The sequence below is a fragment of the Branchiostoma floridae genome, chromosome 1 (assembly GCF_000003815.2).
Source record: "Branchiostoma floridae strain S238N-H82 chromosome 1, Bfl_VNyyK, whole genome shotgun sequence".
Lineage (NCBI taxonomy): Eukaryota > Metazoa > Chordata > Leptocardii > Amphioxiformes > Branchiostomatidae > Branchiostoma > Branchiostoma floridae.
Window position 1 is genome coordinate 7,923,356 of NC_049979.1, and position 22,098 is coordinate 7,945,453.

Here is a 22,098-nt window from a genome sequence, read left to right on the forward strand (position 1 = left end):
AAAACTTTAAACTATTCAACCAACAAGCCATTGTTTCTTCGAGAGGAATTGCATACTTTAGTGGGAGAGAAAATGAGACCACGCTAGTACTGCAGATTTTACTGAACCTTATTTTAATATAAAATTCCAAATGCACAGGCAGCACGGCACTGGGGTAAAAACTGGAGGGTCTACTCTGTATAAAAACATAGAAGCCATGCTGACTGTGGTCACCATAAAACTTACACATCCAGATTTTGTACTTGTTGAATAACATCAGTAAAATTGCTACTTGTACATAATGTCATGTCTTCTATTTACATAATTTTCTTGCATGAAATAAAATCTACAATTAAAATGCATACATAATCTCAAATCTTGCACCTTCAAATTGCTCTTTAAGTACACTTCAGTTCATATATGTTACAACCACAGACATAGTTGTTGCAGGTCCCAGTCACTCATATTGCAATTAATCATGATGACACATTATATCATGTATAACTCAAAATATGATCGGTTTTTCAAAAAAAAAAAAACCCATTAGGGTGGTGTGTGACAAATATTTTGCAATCTATACTAGAAGCTTCTATTGGATGACAGATGAAAAGTCAAGTCCCTGACCCCCAACGTTAATCTGCCTTAGACTTAGTTCAGTATAGCCCTAATATTTGCACAACTACGAACTGGACAGTTTGGTTCTGACTGATTCCCCATGCCTTCCTTCCTTCAAAGTTATGTGGGTTGTAACTCATACAAAGATCAAGTCATAACTTAACTGACGTAACTGCTAGGCAAACTGGATTGACAGCTACTTGTGGCACATGCCCTTTGGCCAGAAATACAGACGATTGCTTCTTATCACCTCTACTGTTTGCTGTGACCTTCTCCCTTTCAGCTGAGGCTCAACTGCCCAACTTCAAACTCTGTACACTCTGGTCCTCTGTGGCAAAGCTTGCTGCATTTGACTACAACAGAACTGAGAATGGCTTCTATCCCAACACAGGTCTGAGAAACTAAGATCGTTCCCATACTTATGAGGACCCACTGTACATTGACTTGGAAGGGAGGTTGGATTCAAAACATACCAGTATGTTCTCCATATGCAAGCAAGTAAAAAAACAGCAGTGTGTGACTGACATTTTTAAAACGGACAACCAAAATATTGAAAGATGTGGATGATACAGTGCTGGTTCACACTCTTTTCATTGCAAAATAGCAGTGTCTGCAAAATCAGATTGAGACTAAGAGGGGGTACAGTAATTTTCTTGTCACTGGAAGTAGTCATGACATTCAGTTCAAGTGAAATTCTGGATAGTTGATGCAACTTTGAAGTAAGTGAGTTGATGACCACATTGTTGTAGCCACCCTACCATTCATCTAGGGTGCTAAGAGTAAGAGCATACATTGATCTTTGCAATGCAACACCAGTGACAAAGGAAACCCTCCCGGCTTGTTGGCAAAGAGTGCTGATGTCCATCGGTCTCCGGACTTCTTGGGGGGAGAAAACACTCCACAAAGTTGTATCCTGGCCGCAGGTGAGGTTTTCCCGACTGCAGCATGGATGGAGTGCATCTCACACAACTCTGGCACAGGTCCCAGTCCGCTCTTCCCAAGACTTTGAGAAGAGGCTACCGGCCATTACTGCGCGTGAGCCTGGGCATGTGCCTGCGCCTGTTTGTAGGTCTTGGGGGGCAGCTCTGGTGCCAGCTGGGGCACGTGTCCCACGGGCGACATCGGCGTGCCGCCATTGATACCGAAAGTGGACGATGTTCTCCGCGGGGGCAGAGGCGGCCTGTGATCAGGCACAGCGACAGGAGTTCTGGGTGGGAGGTCAGGCACTGGTAAGGGAGTCCTAGGGGGCAACTCGGGGGCGTCCGAGGATTGTGGAATTCCGCGAGGAGTCATGGGCGGTTCCTCGCGCGACGAGTCCCGTTTTCTTGTCCTGGGAGGCAGTGGCGGAGGACTGGCATTGTCAGAGTCAGCTTGGCGGGGGTGTTTTGTTGCGGAGGAGGGATCTGAAAGGGCATGCAACAAAGCAGGATCATTAAGAATGATATAAATTCAAAATTCATGTCTGCAAATATTATAACATGAATGATAAGCTATCTTCAACAAATGACGACCTTCTATTCCTGATCAGTTTGTGGCATCCATCTGACAGTAATCAAGCAAGTTTGACAGCCTTTTTCTAACAGGCTTCAGAGTATCACAGGAAACACCAAATTTGTATACCAGCTCAATTACAGAAAGGAATTGGGTACAACTTGTACATCAGTATAAGTAACATTTACAATCAATGATGTCCAGGCCAACTGACCAATAAGGGTTTAGCGGGACTGACTGTTCTTGCTTGAGGTAATAACAATAAGTCCACCATATCTGCTGTAATATCTGTACACTTCATGTTACTTCCTCTTAACAGAGGAGTGAAGATGGTTGATTTGATGACATGAGAGCCATCCTATGGTAATGTACAGTTCGAGACAGTAGTAGACATTAGAGGAAATACGGTAGACTGTAGGCACATGCAGGTGTGAGTAGATGAGAGCAGTAGGACGGGAGTGGGTCCTACCTGGCGTGATCAGTACAGGAGCAAACACACTGTTTAGACCTAGCAGGTCAGAGCAGAAAACAAAGATTCTTCACTAACAAAAGCAATGCATTTCACATCGCATGGGATAAAAACAAGGAAAGAAACAGAGTGCAAGGGAAGTTGACAGTGCTTACAAGTTTCATTCGAAGGAGAATGAAAAAAAGAGAGTTTCCAAGTGCAGAAGTCACAATGTACCTGACATGTTCCACAACTACGGTACCTTGTTTTCTGCTGCTGATATGTTGTTATGTAAATGAAAGCAGATCTTACAATGGCAGAGCAGGACTAGTAGAGTGGACGCTGGGCTTACTTTGAGCTGGTCCTGTTGGCGGGATCTGTACCGAGGCGAACACGCTGTGGTCAAAGCCAGTGTTGGAGGGCGGAGTCAGGGGCGTGCGTGGGGACGGGGGGGTGTTGACGTGCGGCGTGGTGGACCCTCCCGCGTCATCGTCGTGGACCTCGTGGTAGCGGAAGGATCTGGGCTCCTTGTCCAGAGGGACCAGGTTTCCGCCGCGCAGGGTACCGGACACGGACATGTGCCGGGAGGAGCTGGGCTTGATTCCCGGGGTTTTTAGAGGGTAGTCTGTTTTCCTTTGCTAAATGTGAACAAAATATGGGAGACATTATAAAACAGAGAAAATTCAAGAAAGATTTCTGATTTTGCTGGATCCTTTGAAAAGAAAATTTCTGTACATGAGCAAAAACATGTAATTTCAAATGAACCCTTGTTAAAGGCCAAACTGAATTATAACGCAAGTTCACCTTTATCCATTGGGTAACCTATATCCGTTGCAAACGGGGTATTTAGGCACATCAAGTCGACAAGTGATAGTTTGAAACTAACATTCGTCAACGTGATATGCCCAAATACCCTGTTTTAAAAAGCAACGGATATAGGTTACCCAAAGGATAAAGGTGGACTAGCATTACCTCCAGTGTTTTTCTATAGCATCTCACAAAGCATCAGACAAAAACTTGTTTAAGACTAGTCAACTCTAAAAATCAAGAAACTGAAAATAAGCATCTTGAAAATTCTACCAGGGTCAAATGACAAAAAATTCTGTGAATACATTGACAGCAAGAAAGCAAAGGTAATGTAATGACAGTAGGAAAAAACACACAAAAAAGGCTTAACTACACTAGAAAAATTTCGCAACAAAATTTTCACCTCAATCTCATGCTACAAGGTCAACATCATAGATAAAACCACTTACATATTTCGGGGGCTGCTTAGCGTTTCTGGGCTCAATCTCAAGGGACTGCTTGTACAGGTAATCTTCAAACTCATGCTCCGTCCTTCCTTCAAGGGGATCCAGATTCTCAAAGAATCTCTGAGGAACAAAAGACGACAGAGTCAACAAGAGAGCTAGATGATTGCTGAATAAACTAACTGAATCCTTACACATTATAGTACAGCGTATATGTGGGTGTGGGTAGACATCCGATTAGTAATAAAGCATACATTCACTGAACCACTTACCGGTATACATAATCTCTGCTAAAGCAAATCTGGCAAACGTCTCCCACAAACATCACTAAACACTGTGAAATCACAGCTTGTACCATTGCCACCTCACCCCATCTGTCCGTCGGCCTGGGAGAAGTGGTACGGGTACCACACAGCAAGGAATAATTCCTAGCTTCAACATGATGTAGGAAACCAGAGGCCCCGTAGCTCCAACCAGACCGTCTGAAGTCATACAGTGCTGCGGCGGCAGCCTTTAAAGGTTGTTATGAAAGCACAATTATCTGTAACGTGTGAGTGACTCATCCCGCCTACTTCCGGACTTCCGCTGGAACAAATCAATAACATCCGGAACAAGGCTCATACATATTCAACAGGCAATCCTTTTGTGCAATTACTCACATAAGGTCACCTACAGAACTGACTTGTAAAAAAAATGCAATACACACAGATTTAGGTAGAGAAATGATCAATATCTTTATGTCATGAGACAGCACAGGCAGACTTCAGTATGGGCATTTGCAGTTGACATTTTGTTCAGTAGTCAAATCACTGTTGATGACACAGATCATTGGAATAAATTGTTTCCGCTTGATACTATGTTCAGTCTCATTTTGCCACAAGCAATTTTGTAAATAGAATTTCATGAGATAGATGACAGGTGGTAAATAGAATGAGTACACTGTTCAAATCTTGTACGCCTGACAAACAATAATCATCATATTGAGCACTCTTGCAGGCTGAGTAATTTTCTATACTTGTACATCTTCTACCTTCCAGACTGATCCTACCGGTAATTAAATTGACATCAGTACATGCTACAAGAACAACTCAAACTTTGGGTTTGTCACATAGCAGAAACTGAGGACATTTTTAATCTGAATCTAAATCTGGAGAAGCAGACATTACCGCTTCAGAACTGCCTTTTCTTGAATGTGGACTTTGCGTGCCTATCTTTTAACCCTGCACAAATCAGCACAGAATACTCAACTCACTTCATGCTTGGGACGTCCAACCCGCTGTTACCCTTGAGATCAAATCGTATTACCAGTAAGCTTAAGTGTAGACTTTCTAAATCAACCTTGTTAAATACTAAATTGGCACAGATGACCTACGTTTGGCTGACACTTGGGATGACGATGCCCCATACCAACACTGCCAGCGGCCCGGAGACTAACTCCAATCATTTAGACTCTGACATCAGGTGAAACAATCCCGAATACAGATCCGAAGCAGCCAGTGGTGCAGGAGAAATGTCACTAGCCAGACTAAGTAATGATCGGTGGGTGGATGGATTGAAGGGAGGCATCACAGGAAGAGCCAATGATGTCAGAGGGATTAAGAAATTATAGTGGTTATCAGCATGTGGGTGGGAGTGTGTGGGCGGCGTGTGTGCCGCAATCATCCACTCGCCTCTTCAAATGACATCAGCGCACATCGCCTATCATAACCACTTCCCTCCTCACCACCCCGGGGACGCCAGCCCCTGATCCGCAGGGTCGAGTCCGTGGCGGTGCCTGACCCCACACCGGGGAGTCAGGAAGTACAGGGGCAGGAGAGATGCTGTAGTTTGGAGGCACAGAAGGCAGCAGAGACTGCCATGCCCATGTTCAGCCTTGATTCCAGTCGTGTGGGGGCGGGCCTGCTTTACCCAACTCAAATCAAATGATGGAATATACGATAAGCTCAGGGAATACAAAGACTATATCCCTGATTACTCAATGTAATTCTGCGGGCAATCAAGATCATATTTCCCCAGACCGCTGAGCCTTTTTTTCCTTAAATGTCTAAAGTGGTTAAGACAATAACGTAAGAGCAGGACAGAAATTTGCCCATCTTCTCCTACTTCAGACTTCCACCGCACCCTTCTCACTCCCCAAATTTATTGTCTCCGCCAGCGGAAAGGGGGTGTTGGAATGACGTCAAGTTGGAGGCTTCCAGCCCACGTACCAACGTCCTGGGACGATATCTACTATCAATCTCAAATCCACTATCTATACACTGTCTCCACTTGTCATAGAAACTGTAATTGTATAACTTACTCTAAACTCTACATCAAATACTTTTTTTTTTGACGTTTCAGAGACACTGCATTTCCAATAGCTAAACAATGACAAGCACTTCAGAGGCACAATCAGAAGATCAAGGAGTCTCATCCCCCTACAGCTAAAACATACCTGCACTACCTAGTAGTCACACATAACGTTAGAACTGTCAAACTATAATAATGATACTCATATTGTTTCAAACACATGTGCTTTCATCTCAATTTCATTCATATATAAGGACAAGGAATCTATTCAAATTAAGCAGTGACAAACATTTCAAAGTATAACTACCACAGACATAAAAGCCTTATGCAAATGTACCAGCATATCAAACTTATTACAGTATTACTACAATAGAAGTTAACCTAATACACATATACCTACATTTTAAACTTGAAACAGGAGCATATGCTGGTAGTTTTGAAGCATACGCATGCACTACATTCCACACATTATTTGCAGCACTGGTGAACTCAATGCACTGAAAGAATTTTTTTCAACTATCAGGCCTGATTAAGAGGGTAAAAAGATATCTCTGCTATTTATACATGTGAACCAGGTGAATCACCCTTGTCGAGCTTAACACATAAGTTTTGCAGACACACAGTACAGCATCAGCTGGTTAAATTATACTGAAAGTCTGTTGGCATCAATTACTACTCTGTTACTGAAAATTCTGTACCAAAATTGCCTGCAACATTGCTCAAGCAATTATTACAGTTACTCAAATAACCTCCCCATGTGCCAACCTACCCTGATGTCATGCTGGTTCTGATACTGCTGGACCCCCCTCCCAACTTTCCCTCTGTGCTGACCTGCCTCCTGTGATGACCTGCCCTGATGCCGTACTGAACCCCCATCCTTCCCGACCTACCCATGTCCTGACCTACCCTGATGTGCTGCTCCTCGGTTAGACAGTTGGGCTGGTTCAGGTACTGTTAGACACTCCCCCTGCGCTGCCCCCCCCCCCCCCTGAGCTGACACACCCTCTGAGCTGACAGCCCCCCTGACCTGACACTCCCCCTGAGGTGATACTCCGCTGACACCCCCCCTGAGCTGACACTCCCCCTGAGCTGACACACACCCTGAGCTGACACCCCCCCCTGAGCTGACACCCCCCCCTGAGCTGACACACACCCTGAGTTGACCCACACCCTGAGCCGACACCCCCCCCCTGAAGCTGACACTCCCCTGATTTGACACCCCCCCCTCTGTGCCGACCTACCCTGATGTCCTGCTCCACAGTTAGACAGTAGGGTTGGTTCTGGTATTGCTGGATCTCCCTCCCTCCCCAACCTACACCTATGAAGACCTACCCTGATGTCCTGCTCCACAGTTAGACAGTAGGGTTGGTTCTGGTATTGCTGGATCTCCCTCCCTCCCCAACCTACACCTATGAAGACCTACCCCGATGTCCTGCTCCACAGTTAGACAGTAGGGTTGGTTCTGGTATTGCTGGATCTCCCTCCCTCCCCAACCTACACCTATGAAGACCTACCCTGATGTCCTGCTCCACAGTTAGACAGTAGGGTTGGTTCTGGTATTGCTGGATCTCCCTCCCTCCCCAACCTACACCTATGAAGACCTACCCTGATGTCCTGCTCCACAGTTAGACAGTAGGGTTGGTTCTGGTATTGCTGGATCTCCCCTGTGATCTCAGCCACTTTTCTTCTCTTGCTGAAGTTGATGATCCCCTCAGGGTAGTTTGGGAGGAAGTCTGGGTTGCCTTCTTCCGTCTTAAGTATGTTAGTCAAGTACATGCCTGAGGAAGAAATGTGGTGAAATCATAGTTAAACTTTGCCTATTTTTCACAAAGACATGTACAAGAAAATATCTTAATTGACTCTGTAATGTTATATCACTTTTATCCATGGGGTTACCTATATCCATTATCCTTACAAAAAGAGTATTTAGGGATATCAAGTAGATTGATGGTGGTTTCAAACTGCAGTATCATGAAAATATTGTGATTCGAAACCACTGCTTGTCAACTTGAAATCACTAAATACCTAAATGTTTTTAAAAGCAATAGATATAGAATACCCACAGTCAAAGGTGAAGTAACACTACCTCATGATGTAAAAATAACACCACGTCCATCATATCATAGAACAGGGGCAATGGAAATGCGTTGACATACCCCCTATCATGGGAATAAGCGGGGTATTGTTGCAATAAAGGTAAAAAGAAGCATTCTTTAGCGTCTACTGTGTGAATAGGGGCTGCTGAAGAACTATGTGGGTGTGAAAAATTGCAGTTGCAAACTGTTCTATTTCCTAACATAGGGAGGTGGTTGGTGAATATGTAATCATGTAGATTAGATTTAGGACACTCTCCAGCAAGTACACAGGCATGCGTAGGAGTAGTCTGGGGGAGAACTGTGGGCGGACTCTGATCCAATCAGCACACATACAGGACGGTCAAGGACGGTGCAGGAGAATATCAAAAGTGTAATTTGTAGTGACTTCCTCATAAAGAGCTATTGCTCACCTTCTAAAGCACTCCACTTTTCAATTTGATATAGCCAGAGTATGGAGCAATTTGATTTGTATGTATGAAATAGGCAATCATGTATGAGTTATCATAATACTAACTATATGGTGCTGGGTACATACTAATGTTTGTCTTCCAAGGGTGAAACTCGAATGTGACACAAACAAAGAAAACAACAAGTGACACAGCTCTTACAGTGGCATGGGATGGAACACAACAAACTCAATAAGACTGAAACAAGACCACTCATCATAATTGCGCAGGGTTCTAGTCAGCATCTGTCTTTCTAACGGAATTTTGCTGCTGGGGACGAACAAAAAAAATTTTGCCCATTCCGTCCTCGATCTGTGACGGACAAAAATCAGCATGTTAAGATATTGATTGACCAAAGCTGAGTCTACCAGGAAAATTTACCCCTCAAAACAAAGAAAGTAGCATTTCAGAGGGTCTAGATTTTCATGGTGAGCATGCCCCAGATCCCTTTGGACTGCCGCGCCTTTGACAGGATTTCCATCTAAAATTCAGGGGACGGAAAAAATTTCGGGCCGGCTAGAACACTGCTGTGCAGTAATAGAGATTGTATTTTCTAAATGTGACTACCTACCAAAAAAAGGCACACATGGTGGGTTGATGGAGCGAAGCTTCTCCGTGTACTTCTTGTAGTGATCAGCATTTAACTCCTTGGCAGCATCCAAGGCAGCCAGCTTCCTCTCAGACACTTGCTGTAAGGTGATTATGGAGGGTAAGAATTGTGTACATGACTGATCTGAGAAAAATTGCCTTATTGACTGTAAATTTGTACATTTGCCAGTAAATAATCACAGCCTGTTACAACTGTACCCAAAATACTCCATGAAGAATGATTATGGATATAATGATGAACTTTTGTGTTAGACTAGATTTGTGATACTTTTATATGTATATATCTTGACTTGTTGTGACCTGTACTTAGCTCGGTTGGGCAAAACTGTACAGTAAAGGTCTTCATTCATTCATTCATTTACCTAGTCCTCTTTACTAGCATCCCCAACATGCACACATACAAACGTTGCCAGATACATGAATGAGTAGTACAGATAGTCTCACCTTAAAGGTGTGTTCCAGCCTGTGTACAGCAGCTGATTCAAGGGCGCTCACAATCTCCAGGACTCCGTTAAAATTGTTCAGCTCCTGGAACACCTTTGTTTACAGCAGAACAAAACAGGGGGTTATTTTTTGCCCAAAATGTCATCCTCGTTCAGCTTTCTTTGAGAGTTAAGCTTTCTGCATTTACTACAGATTCTTTTTATATTTGGTGGATGTTACATACATGTATACATGTGACTATGACAAGTAATAATCTAAATTACCTTGTTGCGTCATACTACAACTAAGTAAGGACGTGATGTGCCGCGAGGCACTTTGTCCTGTATTACGAAGAAGAAGAAGCAAGTAACACCTAGTATACTACATAGTTGAGATAGTACAGACATACAGTCAAACCTGTCTATAGCGGCCACTCAAGGGACTGGTCGAAATTGGCCACTATAGAGAGGTGGCCACTATAGAGAATATGCTAATTAATTGACCACAAGCAATAAGTTACACATGGTTTTAGTACCCACTGATTTATATTCACATAATACAGTACTGTACATATACTGCGATGATTTTTACACTATATGTATTAAGAAAACAAAAGCTATAAAAATTTTAAATGTTCTACAGTTAATATTGTGTGAAGAGACCGGTATCGTCATATTTCTTTGATCTTTCGTCTTGTATCCTTTGATACTTCGCCGTCCGTGTGTTCCCGCTCGCGTTCACACGTCAGATTCACCCATTATGCTAATGTGGTACTCACAAGAAAAGTCTCGTCATTTTAGACTTATCTCTTAATAAATGTAAGAGTAAAATGCACCATAGTCTGAAGTTCATATCATTTTGTCTTTGTAACAATTTATTTAGAAAGTTTTTGTGATGTAAATTAACCTAAGCGATAGTGTATTAGAACGTAACTTTAACACAATTTACCTCCGTAATATTGGTGTCGTCTATTAACCTTATATGACCTCGTTTGTCAGCGGGTATGGGTAGCGCCAGTTTACGAAGTTTTGTTTTGAAAATAAATCACAGAGGTTTTAAATCCGGCGTAGGGTGACGATACGGCCGCTGCATATGGCCGAACGCGTGCCGAAACATAGACCAGCGGTCCGCGTGGCCGTAATCGGCAGTGTTTTTGTATCTGCGGGACCGGAAATCGTGTGGCCGTGGCCGCGTTGGACAGGTGGCCGCTAAGCCTATCTCTTAATCATTACGAATCCAAGGGACCGACAAAAAGTGGCCACTATGGGCAGGTGGTCGCTATGCAAAGGTGGCCGCTAATACAGGTTTGACTGTAGTTGTTTTCAAACAAATGTCCATGAAAATATTGAAGGATACACAAGAAAATACAGAAGAAAACAGAGGGCATTATACACTAGATTAACCTGAAGAACAATGGCAGAGGTATAGACGAAAAAATATCATGCCACCATGCTAAAAAGACGTATAAGGGTTTGCAAGATGGAAAGCAAACTTACCATAAGGATTTCTATAACTCTGGACAGCATGGCCACCCTTTCATCAATGTTGCGAGCTTCCACGATGCACCTCTCCATCCATCTAGTTAACTGGTTTCAGAACGTAAAGAATAACTAAATGTCAATCCTGGATAATTCATCTAGTGACGTTGAGCTGTAACTAACATTGGCATACATGTAAGTTTCACTACATCACAATTGGTTACGCCCCTTAGCGAGCAACGGGCTACATTTCAACATTTCTTGGTTACAAATAAAAACTTCATTTTCAAATTCAATCATTCTTTGCTTTCTTCATCTTATGAAAACTAAAATGAGGAATATTGAAAACTGTAAATGTCTTTAAGTTTGTGGTTATTTAATTTTGTGGTAGAGAGAAAATGTATCGGCAAAGTGGTTTTAAGGTCAAAGTTAAAATGATGGTGAGCAGGCAGATGACAGCCCAAGTATTTTTTCAGAGGTTTGAAGTTGTCAGTGAAGAGGACACCTCCAAAACCGTCAACATTAAACTACCACAAAATTTCAACGTTTACAGTAAGACTTAAAATGTCTGAGAAATGTTGGTTGCTTACACAGGTGGAGTGATGGATCATCTTGAGTAAGTTGGGTGACGTCTTGTGCTTGTCTTTCTTGGTCCAGACACTTCCTACCAACTCGGACGGCTTCACAGCTCTGAGGAAGGACATGTTAAGAAATGAACTTGAGCCTTACATGTCCTAAGCACAAGTATCTTAAGCTGCAGTGAGTATATACATGTACTAAGTTGTCTGACCAGGGCTATGCCATTTGGCCAAGTGTACATACAATAGGCTTACCGTTTTAGCAAAAATTCTGCAACAGAAGCCGACAAAACTGATATTTAAAATGTAACATTTTGACCACTTACCTGTACAAATCAAACTCAAGTAACGTCAACTGTCTGGCAATTTCTATTGGATGGAGCTGCAAAAAACAGCAAAAATATTTTTGTTGAAATTGTGAAAATATGACAATAAAGGAGAAATATCTGTTGATGAAAATGGTAAGTTATGCTAATTTTGAGATATTGTCATCAGCATGACTTGGATCATTGAGACAAACTGTATGTCAGATTGTCTTGAGATCAATGTTTGCAAGCAGTCTTTCAGTGGAAATCAACAAACAGATGTGGCCTTCTCCTAGTACATTGAGAGTACACACAGATTCAACGTATTCTCCTAAAAACACATCCAGCAAATCTCAAGCACAAGGCACCAAGAGTTTAATACCAAGAGAGACAATTACTCAAATACAAACCATGTGTTACTCAGCACCAAGATACCACGTCAAGCGTATTATTAAGATTAGACGTACAACAAAGACAACAACAACAAGCAGTCTTATTCTGTGGTCTTACTGATACAAACAGTCAATCTTGATTCCAAGCTTGCCAAATATATGTGTGCACCATGGCTACACTATGATGCACATATTGAGCCACAGGATATAAACAAGTACTTACAGTGAGTAGCTCAAACTGGTCGGGTGTCCTTGCTATATACCATTCTATGGAGGGCGGGGTTCTTTCAAAAGTAATTTCCCTGGGTACATTTTCACATGATGTCTGCAAAGAAAAAAATATATATTATTCACAGCAAAAGGAGGGAGAAAGGAATATACTCCTAGCTAATGTAGTCCCTTTTATTATTGTACAGACGGAAAAGCAACTCTAGATCTCCAATTTGCCACCTGATGACCTACATGTAATTCGACATTATGAGATTAAAATAATAACCCTCAATACACAAATTGCTTTATAGTAATTGATACAAAGCATAATTTAGCAATTACATGCAATAGAGCTGATTCAATGCTCCGACTTTCGTTCTCTCTCTCTTGACTTCTTGGATGAACTGCTATACTCTAAAATTCTGGTCCTTGTAATTAATACATCCTATATAATAGTGGAAAGATTGGAAAGAAGAGTTGGGTTGTCTATAACTCACCTTAAAGAAACTGATATGTGCTTATCTGGAAATGACCCAATATATAAAATGTATGATAAGAAATACTAGAGGATGAATTTCTTTTAACACCCCCAAGATTATGATAAGGCCACACCAAATTTATGTGTTGCTTTTCGGATTTTTTCAGAAAAAAATTGGACTGACAGGTAAAAAAATGAAACATTTTTTTTCAAAAGGTCTACAATGAATCCCTTCCTTTGATTTTTGCTAATGTTCTGAATGAAAGACATTGTTTTCAGACTGAAATTATGTGTATGTGGCTCTGAATGGTAACATTTGATAGCAAAACCTGTATCATTTTTTTCGGATTAATTTTTTTATTTTTTTTCAAATGGACAGTCAAATCTGATAAGCAACAAATAAAATTGGTGTGGCCTAACAGACAGAGATAGACAGCACCCACCTGTCGCAGAACTATCTTAGTGATGGAGTCCACCCATTTCCTCATGGTCTTGCCCTTGACTCCCTCGATGAACTCCATCAGTTTGTCCAACAGCTCTTTGTCCCGCTCAAAGTCGTAGAAGTGGTGGTCTACCCAGTGGCGGAACACGTTCAGAACCCTGGAGAGAACACATATATTTCATGTTCATGTTCATTTATTGGCAATGAAAACAATGCATGGCAAGTGGCAGCCAGGCAGCAGCAAGGCTGGTAGCGGCTACCACTGATACATACAACATCATACAAATTATTGCAATGTACAAGCCCTACAACGAAATATCAATATATACAATAGCAGTACATCATACAATAACAGTAAATTATACAATAAACAAATTACATCATCATCATCATCAACATAAATATAATCAATAATTGAGAAAAGATCGAACGGTTGGAAAGTCTGTAAGGTTTAGAATTTTTACACGTCAGTGATTCGAAAAAAGGTGGTTTCTGCATTTGGCCTTGAAGATTCTGACGGTGGTGGACTCTGTGACTTCACTGGGTAGAAAGTTCCACAGACGTGCGAACATAAAAGACACACCAGGCAGCTGCATCACTTTTTACTGTTGCAGGAAAAGTGTGCCCGAGGGACTACACAGATTTATAACCAAGGCTTAATGGGATATCTACCTTACAGTTGTTATCATGCAGGGCTCGAAATACCACCTGCATATGCAGGTTAGTGCAGGTAAAATTGGAGCTGTGCATTTCTGGTGTCTACCTGCACCTAACCTGCACTGGTCCATGTACTGGGTGTTATACGTAAATGTCCTGTGATGTAGGTGTATATAGATTGTTGTCAGCTGCATTGACTGTTACCCCCTATTAGGTATAAAAGACAACATAGCAATGGTTCCTGAACAATTTTAGTATGATCCATACTTCTTAAATTCAGAGTGGTGCAGGTAAAATTTGTCAGGTGCATGTAATTTTCAATGTTACATGCACCAGTGCAGGTATGCAGAAAAAAGAATTTCGAGCCCTATCATGCATACAGCATATAAAAGTGAAGGTGCAACAAAATAAATATCCTCCACAAACGATTCCAAATACCACACAGGAAAGCTGCTTTGGTAATTGACTCCATTTCTGCATACAGAACAGGCATACCATAGCTTCAAGGTAATGAAATTATTCCGTTTGAACAATTCCTGCTCATAAAAGTAATCTTGGATTGCTTTCACAGAGATGAGTTGTGCTTTTTAGGATTGAATAAAAGAGACTTTTACCTCTGTTAACACTCAATACCATAATACTGCTATTTTTACTGCAATTTCTCAAGAGATACTAATTTGACAAATGATCAATGCATCATTTTTCCCAGTTACATGTTGCTGTTACTGCTTACCCGTGCCACTTCTTTTGTTTACCTTTTTGTCTCTCTTGTCCTGATAAAAACCTAATATTGCTATCGTAACACACTGCGGCATTGTGCGGAGAATGGGCGTGTGGATGGGATGGGGTTCCATAATACCGCCAGAAAGAAACACAGCACAAATGACTGGTGCTATGTACCTTTATACATCCTCTGTTGTTCCTTTCTTTCCTGTTAGTAATTCATTGCTTATTCATTTGGCAGCATTATGATTAGTAGCAGTATTATGGCAATGGGTGTTAGGGTTGAAACAGATTACATTGAGAAGTTGAGACACTATTCACTATTCAGAATCACTAATCTATGTATGGGGTCATAGGTCAGGTCACCAGGTTACCCAATGACCTGTAACAGTTCAAGCCAATCTGAGGCTAGTGTAAGGTCTTGATGCGGACTGCCCAGGAAAGCTGGCAGGAAGGTTTTGCGTGCTGTCAAATGTACTGGAAGGGTAATAAGGATAATAGCTGGGTACAACAGTCTCCCTCTATCTTTGTCTCATCAGGGGTCCCTATTTAAATTACTGTAAAAGCAGAGACTTTTTCGGTGGTTTAATGTTTACGGCTTTTGCGGTGGCCGCTTTACCGCGAACTTAAAACCACTGCAAACATTTTTCCATGGCAGTAAAAGACTACAGTGCATGGTGCTACCACGAACTTAAAACCACCGGGAAAAGCCCTTTTTCACGCTACCGCAAAATCAAATCCTTGCAAACATAAATGCATTTACAGTACCCTCTCATCTCTGTTGCTTTGACAGGGGAATCTTCTGATGAAGACCAATGGCCTAGCACTTTATGTGAAAGGCTTTAAGCTGAAGCTTACATTTAACGATCTTGAACAGAACATTTCTCTTTGCTGTGGAAATTTTGCAAACCATGAATTTGAGAACATTGTAACTTTTGAAACCATTATAGTGCTACCGACTGCTTCTTTCTGCTGTGAAAGTGTACAAGAGAAGGGCAAACAGCTAGATTCAAACTGGTTCTATAAGCACAACTTTAAGACTTTTGATGGACATTTTCAATCCATCATTTTGAGCTTTGACTTCAGTTTTACTTTTATATTCATGTTTTAAGTTTCTTTTCTATGAATTCTTGAATCTTGTAAACCCTAGGATTGGTCTTCCTTTCATGAGAAGTTTTTTTTTTAAAGCCAGGGACCATTAAGTTGTCTTAAGCTGCCTTTGTTTGCCTGTGGATAGCTCAGCTGGTGGGTGTAGTGTTCCTTTGATGGAGCTATTGTGCTGAGCACTTAAAGTCACGAACTTGGCAACCAGAGATACACATTGTAGGCAGACATTTAAATCACAAACCAGAAATCCCTTCCATTTCCCTTGACTTTTTCATTCTCTTTTGCTGGGGATGCCTGAAATGCCGTGGTCAAATCCTCAAAATTTGAGGATTTGACCGCGACATTTCAGGCATCAGCAGGAACAGAACTTGTGCTGGCTCAGGATTTCCAGCACAAGTTCTGACCTTAACACACTAATGTTACGGCCTTACTCAGAGCATTTTACGCGACTCTTGGTAATGCTGATTCTGTAGGGGGATGTAGGAACTGGAGAAAGTGCCTTAAAGTTTCTCTTTGACATGTAGCCACTCAAATGTAGCTTTGCTCTGTTTTCTCCCTTGTGACAATCATGTCTACTGTCTTAATGGACGAAGGATATAATGTGTATAGGTCTGGACTACACTTTTCCAAATTGATGGGTACCACAACACGTGTGCATTGCATAGAATCTATACATTCAATTATTTCTTTTTATGATAGATTTCTTGTGTAATTGGTGCAAGTATATCAGACAGGTAAGTTATAATAAGCTTTTTCAACATGTGCATGAATGAAACTGTCTGTTTGCTGACCTGAGTTGCACAGGTTGAGCATACTCTTTCCGAAACCTCTTCAGGTCCTCTCGGACAACCACTTCTCCTCTGTCGATAGCAGCCTGGTCTTCTGGGGTGGGAGGGGGGTCGGGGATCTCAAATCTTTCTATAAGGAGGTCTAGCAGCTCACATGGCTTGCTTATGGACCGGTATGTCGTCAGGAACGTTCTGACAAAGGTAGGATCTGAAGAATCAAAGAGACAGAGGATAAACATTCACAGGCAGGAACGAAGTACTCTGAATTACATGTGTCTATCACTTCCTACATTCCACATAACAGGTACTTCAAAACTGTGGCACTTATACATATTCTTTTACCATATGCTGTGTGCTACTCTTCTATTTCCACTCAATTGATTCTGCCCATATGAACTGTCTCCGGGTTAAGTTTTTGGACATTTTGGATATGGCGTGTGGTACAGTACACAGGACACAGGCCTGTTTCTAGCTTTAGTAACTCACCTGCATACATGTGATATGTGAGTCTTTCTATGAGCTTGATGAGTGAGCCGCCCTTGATGACAGGGACCCCCACCAGGGACTGCTGATTGTCCTCAAACACAATGTTGTCTGGCCGGTCTTCCATGGCAAACCTGCAACAACACATTACACAGATGTCTATACACATACTTGTAGGTGCAATTACAACCATAATAACCTTTAGGAAATCAGTCATAAAAGATAAACATGAGGATCTGAGGTTTGTTTCTGTGACTTTCAACTAGACAGTCCTGAAGGTTCCTTAGCGTAACAAAAGAACATGTTTAAGAAATATGCCTTATATAAAGGTGTCTATACAACGGTCATCATAGAATTCAAGAAATGTGCCATTTACAACACCACAAGACTTGCCAAAGCTTTACTTTACAACATGCTTTCCTCTGCCACCATAGTGATATCTGTAACTAAATAATGCCCACCTGTACTGAGACTCGTCTGGTAATCTTAAGGGTTGTTTCTTTTCTTCCTCCAGGAGTATGCTGTCCAACATTCTCTCCAGCGTACTGTACATAGAGAGGGACAAACGCATGTCACAAGCTGAGTTCTATGGTAAAACATTGGTGTAGATATGCTCCATGACAGGCTCAAATAACGTGTACAGATTGGGAACTGAACAGCAACCCACCACAAAACACAGAAAAAGGAAAGCATCACAAAGCAGAAAGAAAAGAAGAACAGAACACAGAGACAGATGAGGAGAGATGTAAGTCACCTTAAATGACGAGGCTGCTGTAGCAAAGATATTGGAACAGCCATGCATCCATCAATTTTGCCTTCAAGTTAACACAAAAGCTATGGGATATGAAAGCTTCTAGCAAAATCATTTCCACCATATCTTCATCCACAATACTTAAAAAAAATGAAAGACTTAATCCATTGAAACATTCACAGTAATCCAGCTGCATCATTTCTCATTATACTAGTTGAATGTACGTATGCTAGTCAATTCACATCTTCATCTTGAAAATTTGAACAGGAACCCAAGCAGGTTTCCTTAAGAAGTTTGCAAATGGCTGCAACATTAAGGTGGTATGGAGAGGAACATTAGGAGTACCTGTATGGTGCACTGTCACACAGGAGACACACACAGGTGTACAGTGAGAAAAGCACCATGGTCATATCAGAGGAACAGGGAACGAGGTAACACATGGGGTGGGGTGAGGTGAGGATATCAGCAGAGATAAATTACAAGTCAATAGTAGAAAACAGAAGAAAACAGGAACAGAGGAGTGAATTAAAACAGAGAAATGATGAAGCAGAGTATGCAAGAAAAAGGACAGCAACTTGGTACAAGAAAATACCAGTTCATATTACAAATTGGCTGATAGCAGCTTTGCCTTCCTCTTTGTTCTGATTTTACTCACCTTCTACAGTGCAGAGTGATGAGTGCAGCCATCCAGTTGTTCTTCTCATCCTCATTTTTGGCAAAGAAGATTGTGTTTGGCTGGTCTCTGGCCACAATCTCAAAGGCATGTTTTAGTTCTGATTAAAAAGAAAGAGACATAAATCATAAATACACACTTTGTATACGTGAACTTTTACAACATACAGTAAGCAAATACAATGTACAATGTAATTGAACATAATTTGCCTGATTTCCTTCAACAGATGCATGGTTGTGTAAGATTTAAACACAACTTTTAAAAACATTTTGCCTAAAAAGAGCCATAGAACAGGTAAAAAAGTGACTAGAGAGCATTGCATACTTCCAGGGAAGACTGAAACCAGTTTAAAAGCCAAGTGAGAAGAGTTTTTGCTTTGTATTTGGTAGGTCATGAGTTTGATCCCCAGTTGAGCTTCCATACTGTTTAGCACTCAGCATATGGGAAAGAGTATGGCTATGGTTATTGCACAAAAGTTGCATGTGTGGCTCAGGACTAAAGAAACAGAGATGGACACTGCCCTATGCACCATCTTCTGTAGAGAGGACTTTTGATAAATAGCTTAAGTAGATGATAAGTCTCAATGCTGACAAGACAGTGACCCACCATCGCTGTCCTCCTTGTCATTGATGACTATTTTCCTCATGAAGAAGGTCTCCTTTAACCGGTACTCCGTGGCGTTGCCCGTGACAGAACGGCGCTGGTTCGGCTTGCACGCCAGAATCAGGCCGTCGAACAGGAACACATGTCTGTCTGTCGTCCTGTTCTTGCTAAACATTCCTAGTTGTCCATCTATAAATGAGGGATAGTTAGCACATCATCTACATGTATTAATAGATGTAAGACATTGGCCATGTGGTCATGGTATAGGTGGTAACATGATTCTCACATATCACAATTCTCTAAACTTGCTACTCCTATTGAATTTAGATCAGTATTGTCTGAAAAGGACTACTTTGAATTCATATATGACATTGTGACTACCATAATGACTGTGCCAATTTTGTCAGATGTACTGCTGACTCAATGATTCTGTAAATCTTTTGTTAATTATTTGGTCGGCCCAAGGGTAAGAGACAAAGTACTTCAACAGTTTTACCAGCTCTAGCATACTGTCTATCTGAGACAGTTGTTACACATGTCCATAGTCACATTTTTCTACAGCAGACACAGAATGGGAAACTCTCTCATTTTCTCACCCATGATGAACTCATTGCAGCTTTGCCCTATGTCTTTGCCCTCCCACCCATCAATGCTCTTCTGAATCTCATTCAGTTTGGCTAGTGACGATCTATTCCCCGGCCTTCTCTGGAATCTGATGGAGTAGTCCCTGAAAATACAGCATCAAGTCAAGTTTTCATCCACATAAGATATGACAATCAAGGTCAACAAGAAATCTGTTAATCTTTTAGTCAATCTCAAAACACAAAGCCATGGTAAATAAAATCTTTTCATGTATGTTCTATGCTTTGAATGCAATGATCATATATTCAAACGAAAAAAATGCTAATAGGATAATATTGTTCAGGTAAAATGTCTTGTTACCTGATACCTGGGCATGGATCTTAATGTCATTAGCTGTTAAGGTTAATCAGTACGAGACACGGTACCAGCAATTGTTGACAGAGACCCTGTAGTTGTATTACTTTCAATCTGAATCAAAAAATCAAATCAATCATATCAAAAATCCAAAAAGTAGACACTGGAACTCCACACTTACCCTGGTTTTCTTTTTGGCAACTTCCCTTCACATATTCTTTCTAGTTGCAGCTGAAGTGGTCTGAGTGTACCGTGTGCCTGGTGAAAACAGAACATAAAAAAAACACATTACTTTAAAAAATACAAAAGCCCATACACAGTCATAAAGTGATACAGTGATAAAAATGATGGTGCTTCTAGCATGTGGTATCAAAATTTTCATCCAGAATTGTTATATAATGGTACCACCAAAAACAGTGACAAGCATTCTTTCACGTGGCATCCCATGGCAAATGTCGGATGTTAGTCTATAAAGTACAGGTTTACATGATGCAGATATCAGTCTTAAACCACCGGTCACACTGTGGAGTAGCTTCGGCTGAACCTGTTGATCAACAAGAGGTCACCAAATCTCACCAGAGACACAAGCACATTTTCACCTGAAAACTACCCCATGGCATTGGACCGGGGTCTGGAACCTGCCCATCAGCCGATTTCTAAAAACTGCACAATGACAGAAAGAACACCAAGCATTTTACTGCCGAAAATGTTATTTGAAGCTCGTCAGACAATTGTTTCTCGTGCTGCGTGACAGGGGTTTGAGGACATGAACAACATAGTGCAGGACAGTACATACCTGTTCCAGGCTTTCTTTATCCTCCTCGTCTGGACAGGTCTTCAATAGTAGCTATAGAACACAAAACAGACTGGTCAGTAGGTGTGGGAAGTTCCGGTATCACAAACATTACATCTCTCTAGGGAGATAATATATCATCATCATTTAGGGATGAGTTAACACTAACTATTTAGTACTTCTTCTCAGATGACATTGTATGTACCACATCCTCAGTTAACACTATATCAGCATGTTATGAACTTTTAAGTTACCATGCTATTGTTTTGCCCTTTACATCTAGTGGCTCAATTAAATATGATAACTCGGTCAACATTAGAAAATCAAGCTAGTTTTGCCTTTCACTATCATTTGAATTTTTACAAAAATAGACTGTCAGTTCCAAAGAATTGCCCTCTTAAAAAGGTAAAGAAAATTTCCACCTACCTTTATAACCTCAAAGTAGTGCAGACAATGGTAGATGGGTTCTAGCAGCAGCTTGGGCAGGACATACTGAACAGCCTCCTTAAAGCCTTGACTTACAGACTGAAGAAAACACAACAGAGTTCACGATGTATTATTCATAGTATTGCAGAGGTGTGAATAGTGTTATCCATTGGTGTTCACACAGAATGGTATCCAGCAGCTAGTCTCAGTTATGGACAAATCACAAACTAGTGTACAGTTGTCTAGATCATTTTCAACCACTGTAAAATTTGAAGCTCTTCCAAATTTTGTGAGAGAGAAATGTGCCTGCAGTCCAGACACTCTGAACAAAATATCTCATTGCTTACGTTTTGAAGTCTTCTTTACTACGGTGCACAAAATTGAGGCCTTTTACCAGGTATATACTAGTAATCAAAATACAAACAAACTAGGCTAGGCTAAGAACATCTTGTATTACCTGAAAAAACAGGGCAACTTTAGGTTTGATCAGGACTTGACTGTGCCTCTGTCTGCTGGCCGGACTCATCATGTCCTGGGCATAGGTCAGGTACACATCGAACTCTGCAGACTGGGGAGGGGGGCACACAGGCAAGGTCAGATAAAGGTTGCTGCATTGATCTTTCACCAGT

The 22,098-nt window shown here is 41.3% G+C and overlaps 1 protein-coding gene across 2 annotated transcripts in view; it reads right to left on the reverse strand.

Annotated features, from left to right (window-relative positions):
* Positions 1 to 90: 90 nt before the first annotated feature.
* LOC118424528 (son of sevenless homolog 2-like) overlaps positions 91 to 22,098 on the reverse strand; it is a 34,464-nt gene continuing 12,456 nt past the window's right edge. Inside the window, exons 9-30 of one of the 2 annotated variants that reach the window (XM_035833120.1) lie at positions 21,927 to 22,037; positions 21,470 to 21,568; positions 21,047 to 21,097; positions 20,432 to 20,508; positions 19,911 to 20,041; positions 19,318 to 19,503; positions 18,694 to 18,811; positions 18,384 to 18,395; positions 17,749 to 17,832; positions 17,291 to 17,421; positions 16,808 to 17,012; positions 13,531 to 13,687; positions 12,623 to 12,724; positions 12,029 to 12,084; positions 11,715 to 11,814; positions 11,143 to 11,232; positions 9,668 to 9,760; positions 9,186 to 9,303; positions 7,678 to 7,850; positions 3,790 to 3,906; positions 2,886 to 3,171; positions 91 to 1,997 (exon numbers count right to left, since the gene is read on the reverse strand). In XM_035833120.1, the coding sequence (XP_035689013.1) occupies positions 1,621 to 1,997; positions 2,886 to 3,171; positions 3,790 to 3,906; positions 7,678 to 7,850; positions 9,186 to 9,303; positions 9,668 to 9,760; positions 11,143 to 11,232; positions 11,715 to 11,814; positions 12,029 to 12,084; positions 12,623 to 12,724; positions 13,531 to 13,687; positions 16,808 to 17,012; positions 17,291 to 17,421; positions 17,749 to 17,832; positions 18,384 to 18,395; positions 18,694 to 18,811; positions 19,318 to 19,503; positions 19,911 to 20,041; positions 20,432 to 20,508; positions 21,047 to 21,097; positions 21,470 to 21,568; positions 21,927 to 22,037 (2,874 nt within the window). In that variant the 3' untranslated portion in view covers positions 91 to 1,620. The remainder of the gene's footprint in view (positions 1,998 to 2,885; positions 3,172 to 3,789; positions 3,907 to 7,677; positions 7,851 to 9,185; positions 9,304 to 9,667; positions 9,761 to 11,142; positions 11,233 to 11,714; positions 11,815 to 12,028; positions 12,085 to 12,622; positions 12,725 to 13,530; positions 13,688 to 16,807; positions 17,013 to 17,290; positions 17,422 to 17,748; positions 17,833 to 18,383; positions 18,396 to 18,693; positions 18,812 to 19,317; positions 19,504 to 19,910; positions 20,042 to 20,431; positions 20,509 to 21,046; positions 21,098 to 21,469; positions 21,569 to 21,926; positions 22,038 to 22,098) is intronic. The other variant, XM_035833128.1, reaches the window with a different exon arrangement.